Below are 6,484 nucleotides of genomic sequence, written 5' to 3' on the forward strand. Positions count from 1 at the left end.
TTATGTTTTGAATTAATACTCGAGAATTTATGTTATGACTTATGATACAGTTTTTATAAATATGATTCTAGTAATGCTTTTAAAGAAATTTTTTGGTCATGATTTTTGGGTCGTTTCAATTATTTATACAATTGCAATCCAAAATCAACATCTCAATCAATGGATCTTGGAAACAATAAACCTGAACAGGATTAAGATGACCGGAGGCGGTGAATACAAGGATGAAGGCAGCCGAAGACGGAGTAGGTAGCAACGAAGGGGAAGGACTAGACGGCGGCGATCAATGATTGAACATGAAGAAAATGTCGATTACTTTTGAGTTCTGGTGGATTTTGAAGAGTGAAAAAACTGATTGCAATTTTATAGGGATTTAATTTGATTTTAATTTTAAAATTTATTTAATATACATGCAATATTATTAATTTATCCTCATTGATTTATTTAAAAAATTAATTTGTGTTAAATTCTGATTGGTTTATGTGCACACAATATTTGTTATATATATATATATATATATATATATATATATATATATATATATATATATATATATATATATATATATATATATATATATATATATATATATATATATATTTGAAAATGTAGTTATCAATGTAAAACCAAAACGGACAATAAATTGTAGTGATAAATCTTTTTGTATGGTATGGAGTGGTACATAAATAAAAGATAAAGAAACTTACACCCTCCTAAAATGTATACTTAATATTCGACTTCATCATTAGCAATATGAGCCATACGATCGAGGGGGGCATTTTCAACATGACATTCACAGGCAAACAAAAGATAACTTGTTTAAGAGAAAAGCCATGCATGCATCCCTACAAAATCACCTTCCATGGTCCCGTCATATGTTCTTGTGCCTTCCCATGGCCATGTCAAAATGTTGTCTTCTTCTTCACCCCCGAACCCTACTATACCTTCTTCAACATCAAAATCCCAATTCCAATCCCAATCACCCGTGTTACATGAATCTGTTGATGAGCTTGCTGTACCACCAACTTCCATATTTTCGCTTCCTATGGAAGCAGTATTTTTTCCTTCGTTTCCACCAATTACGGTTTTCATGGACTCGCTTCCATTTGGTGTTTCTTCCTCACCAATGGCAACATCCATCAAGACTCTATCTTTTACTGTTTCCTCCTCTGTTGACAAAACCCCATTCGGATTCATTAACCCGTCTTTATCCTTAACGTCAATAAAGCTAAGGATATCCTCATAAACCACCTCATCTCGGCTTTCATGCCTTTCCATATCCTCACGCAAATAGTCCATGGTTTGTCCATCCTCTGAGTACCGGCGATAGCTAGCGGCACTAGGGTCCACGTAATAGTCGCTTTCTTTATCTGCATGCGGTGTCAATGATGATTTGGGAATCTGACTATTGACAAACTTGGTTTGTTGTTTTATTGGTTGTTCCCGTTGCTCCTTTGATGAAGTCGCAGCAAGAACCGCCTTATGGGCATTGGCACTAGTATTACTTGACGAGGATCTATAAGTTTCGTTGATCTTCATGGTGGACCGACTTGTTCTTCCTTTGCGTTTGTTGAAGGTGTGTGATGGTAGGTCAGATGGGATTCGCATTGGAAGGGAGTTTGACAACTTTCTTGAAGGGATAATTTTCCGGCTGAGGTGGGAGTTCCAGTAGTTTTTGATTTCGTTGTCTGTTCGCCCAGGCAAGTGGGCAGCTATCAAAGACCACCTGCGAAGAAGCATGTTAAATGCTGACTATAAAATATTATAATATTTCTGGCGATTGATTATATTTGATATTTTCTGAGGTGAGATGTGAGTTACACAAGAGAAGAGTGTTTTGGTTTTCCAGTGACTTTGTGTATTGTATGGGTTGTAGGTGCCTATGTAAAAAAATGTCATTGCTCTTAATTAATTAACGAAGGGATGAAAAGACAGGGGGGGCTTTATTAATAAAGGAAAAACTATATCATGTGAATAATGCAATAAGTTTAAATACATATATATTTAATGCAATTAGTGATGTATAGTGTATAGAGAGCGGTGATGAATTAATGACTGACCTGTTACCTAAAGATACATGTAGCCTAGTTATGACATCTTCTTCCTCCTTTGATATATTTCCTCTCCTTACATCAGATCTCAAATAGTTGATCCACCTCAGCCTGCAACTCTTGCCACACCTCAACAATCCTACACATATATATGTTTAATCATGTTACCAGAAAGAACATTTTTATTAATCAAAAAAGACATTTTGAAAGGCATTTCTGTATATATACATACGTACCAGCATTTTTGGGCAGAGAACGCCAACAGCCTTCGCCATGAGCTTGGATGTAATTGGACAGTATCTCGTCTTCTTGGGCAGTCCACCTTCCCCTCTTCAACCCTACTTTCTCACAACATGGCGCTCTTCCCATTTTTTTCCTCTCAAAAACACAAACACAAATTGGGCAGTATTTGATATTTATAATAACTCAAATGCACGTATACACCTATATATAGTATGTGGTATATAAAAGATTGGTAATAGGAAGTCTACGTAACAATGTACATAGAGATAGAGAGAGAGAGAGAGAGTGGCGTTTTTGTATTTAATGAATGAAAATGAGATGCGAAAAGAGAGTGATGTGATGTGTGAGTGTGTGCGGTGGAATGGTTAGCCACGACTGAAGTTGTACCAGTAATAGCCAAGTCCTTTGTCGTGGCTTCTTCACTGTCTAGGGGTAGTGACGGGGCATCCATCTCCCACGTTGATCGTCGCCACTCTCCACATTTTTTCATCTGCTCAACCCCCTTTCCAAATTCACTTCCTCCGACACACCTCCCACTTACCACTAATCAGCATTGTTCTTTACCAAAAATAGAGTAAGACAAATTAAGCTTATTGACTTTTCTGTCTATCAAGAAAAATTTTAACTACATCTGTATTCCATGCTTTTTCATATATATATATATATATATATATATATATATATATATATATATATATATATATATATATATATATATATATATATATATATATAAAAGATTAGGTTCATGTAAAACGGTTTAATTTTAAGAGACTGTGAGACGTAATACTAACCATTCATTTCTTAGATAAAACAAAAACATTTTTAAAATACAAAATAATTGAAAATTTCCGAAATTTTTGTTTCACAATATTATTTTCGGAATATATATTTTCCAAAAAAAAATAATAAAAAATACCAAAAATAAATACAAAAATAAATACAAAAAAATTACATTTTTTTATATATTTTAGTAGAATATTTAGATTATTCTACATATCTGACAAATCTACTAGATTATTCTAAACATTCTAAAAATCATATTAGAATATGTACAATGTAATATTCGATTAGAATATTTCACGTATTTTTCAAAAAAAAAACGGTAATTTTTTTAGTTTTTTTAGTTAAATAATGTTCCGAAAATAATAAATTAATTTTTTTTTATTTTTCCTTTTATTTTACATTTTAAAATTATTTTTAGATTTGGTCTCACAATCTCACAAAATTATCATGCACTACAAGGATCGTACACTATGCAGACGGCAATTTTAAGCACTGTCCAGACGACGTGTCGTCGCTAAAGCCTCTACCGACGACATGTGGTCTGTAAAAGTCGTCGGTATAGCTAGGTGCGTCGGTAAAAGTTGAAAATATTGTCGGTACAAGTGCCGTCGGTATAGCATAGTCAGTCCAAACGACTTGTCATCTGGAAAGGGTCGTCGGGATTGATTTTTTAGGAAATTAAAAAAAGTTTTATTCGCACCCTATAGAGACGACTTGTTGTCGGTAAAAGTGTGACACTATAGAGACGACATGTCGTTTGAATAAGTGAGAGCTATAGAGACGACTTGTCGTTTGGAAAAGTAAAATCCGTTTTTACAGTTAGAAAGCTATACTGACGACATGTCGTCTCTATACCCATTTTTATTTTTTTAATATCTTCCACAGGTTTTGTTATATATACCATTTAAAACAAATCCAAAATGGATATTTGCAAAATAATATAAACATAAAATAACATATTAAAATCCAAAAGCACTTAATACACATAACATACCATTCAAATTCTACTACATAACAAAATAATAAAAAAACAAGTTTTTAACAAACATTGTTGTCATTACCATTCTAGTTTTCCTCCTCCTCATCATCATCACCACCATCATCAACATCATCAAACAAAATAACTAAAAAAGCAAGTTTTTAACAAACATTTTTGTCATTACAATTCTAGTTCTCATCCTCCTCCTCCTCATCATCACCACCATCATCAACATCATTATCATCATCCTCCGCGAGTTCATTTAATGTTTCGAGGTTATTTTGTGGAACCATATTGGGATTAAACTAGAATTGTGGTATTTGTTGTGGTTGGAAGTTTGGAATGAAAGACGCAAAAGTGTTATTAAACATTTGGTTCATTTGTTGTATTTGTTGTTGCATGAATTGATTTTGTTGGGATAATACAGCAACTTGAGGATTATCTTAAGATTGGGATGTGGAAGCTTTGGAACGTTTGATATGTTCATTTGGAAATAAATTATTGTTGATGCTTGGTTTCCTTCCAATTCCGCGAATATGCCCACGTCTCTCATAGAGGGCACGAGCGAGACATTGTTTGTCATTTAACTTTTCGTTCTCCCCGAGTTGTGATTGCATCACCATCTTCTCTCGTTGAATGTTTTCCTAAGATAAAGAAAACAATAAAAGTATATTAATTATACAAATAACTAAATTTATACACTAAAATAATAATATTATACCTTAAACTAACTAAAATAATAATAACATATTTATCAAACAACTTATTAACTTTGTTTATTACTTACCCAAACTACTTCTGCATGTGGTGTACACCAACCCCGACTTTCTTTAAATCGCATCTGTCTCCAACCCTCGATATGTTGTGGGTCTTCTCCTCTTTCTCTCTATAATAAGCCAAAAACAATTAATATATTTATATAAATGTTAATAAAAAATTTATAAAATACAAATAAATTTAGTTACCTCCTTACATCGTCTGTCTGCATATGTTCTACTTCCATGAGCACTCGTAATTTGAAGTTTGGGCCTGCTTTCTTTACCTTCTTTGCACTGCTTCCTATAACCCTCATCCAAAAAAAGAAGATCGATCATGTTATTCCAAGCTTCGTCATCCATATCATCCGGTGGAGTTTATCTTGCACCTTCCACATCATCATATCCACCAACACTATCAAGATAATCTTTCATGTCATGTTTGTGTTGTTTATAAGCTCTTTGACAATCGATCTGTATAGTCCCTCAAACGGCTTCCCACAGATCTGTACCCCGATACATATCAAGATCAAAATATGTCTGCAATAAAAAAAACAAATTTAATTAGTAAAAAACATTTAAAAATTATAAAAATTTTCACATATAAAAAGTATTTTGTACTTAATTCAATCTCAGGATACATAGCTTCATAGTAATGGAAAGGAACACGTCTCTAAGTCCTATAATGGAGTGGTACATGATTTGCCACAAAGTTTGAGATAAACTTTGTCAACATTTTGCCATTTGTATTTATGAATCTATAGCCCCCCCCCCCCCCCCCCCCCCCCGACGCTATCAATTTCCACAGGTAAAGGTTGAGCGTTGTGCTTGAACTTTTTTCACATATTTAAGCATCTTCCTTTTCCACCCTGACACATCGAGTTTGCTACATTGACTCATAAAAATAAAAATTTAGAAATTTAAAACTTTAAAAATATATCCAATATATTTAAGAACTTCATGTAACTTACAAGATTGACAACCCGTCGGTATCTTACCTACATGCTCATGTGGAGGTCGTTCCCCGCCGTCTCCTCCATGCCCCCTCGCAACATGTGTAGCTATCTGTTTAACAAATATTAGAAAATATACTAAACATACTTTTAAAAAATAATAATAAACAATTTTAAGCAATTAAAATGTATAACAACCGTAACATACCATCAATCAGAATCATCACTAGAACAATATACATGTACAACATCATCATTAATAAATTCTTCATCGTTTATGAAATCGTCATCATTATCTGAAGAGTACGTATCACCATCATCATCATCATCATTAAAGAAACTATCATCGTTTATAGTAGGAGCCACACTTGATTCACCATCATCATTATTATCTAAAAAGTACATATCATCACCGTCAACAAAGTACGTATCATCATCATCATCACCTAAATTGATAGCCAAGGGAAAATTATTTAATCGAGTGTCATTCACCACATCTATTTCATTAACACCAATACTTGGATGATCCCAAAGTTTTCGATGATGAACATCTTCCACAACTCTCCAATTATTGTTTCGAGTAGGATCTTGGAGATAAAACACTTGTTTAGCTTGAGTGGCTAAGATGTATTGTTGATCGTCATACCATGTTTTACCGACATACCATTCGTTACTGGTATCGATAACAACCATATTCTATTTACTAATTAAACGTCCATT

At 33.4% G+C, this 6,484-nt stretch overlaps 1 protein-coding gene across 1 annotated transcript; it reads right to left on the minus strand.

Annotated features, from left to right (window-relative positions):
• Window positions 1-640: 640 nt before the first annotated feature.
• Window positions 641-2,484, minus strand: LOC145015406 (uncharacterized). The gene is made up of 3 exons (XM_078973873.1): window positions 2,285-2,484; window positions 2,058-2,187; window positions 641-1,723 (listed from the first exon to the last, which is right to left on the minus strand). The coding sequence occupies exons 1-3, from the start codon at window positions 2,415-2,417 to the stop codon at window positions 817-819; spliced, it is 1,170 nt and encodes a 389-aa protein (XP_078829999.1). The 5' UTR covers window positions 2,418-2,484; the 3' UTR covers window positions 641-816.
• Window positions 2,485-6,484: the final 4,000 nt, after the last annotated feature.

This window comes from Lactuca saligna, chromosome 9 (assembly GCF_052625555.1).
Source record: "Lactuca saligna cultivar CGN05327 chromosome 9, ASM5262555v1, whole genome shotgun sequence".
Taxonomy (NCBI): Eukaryota; Viridiplantae; Streptophyta; class Magnoliopsida; order Asterales; family Asteraceae; genus Lactuca; species Lactuca saligna.

What these genes read in the sequence shown, in the direction of transcription:
- LOC145015406 (XM_078973873.1), bottom strand. Translation starts at nt 2,417, where the DNA reads ATGGGAAGAGCGCCATGTTGTGAGAAAGTAGGGTTGAAGAGGGGAAGG. An exon ending in TTCTCTGCCCAAAAATGCTG is followed by an intron (nt 2,188 to 2,284) that starts GTACGTATGTAT and finishes ATATATGTGTAG; the next exon opens with GATTGTTGAGGTGTGGCAAG. An exon ending in CATGTATCTTTAGGTAACAG is followed by an intron (nt 1,724 to 2,057) that starts GTCAGTCATTAA and finishes GCTTCTTCGCAG; the next exon opens with GTGGTCTTTGATAGCTGCCC.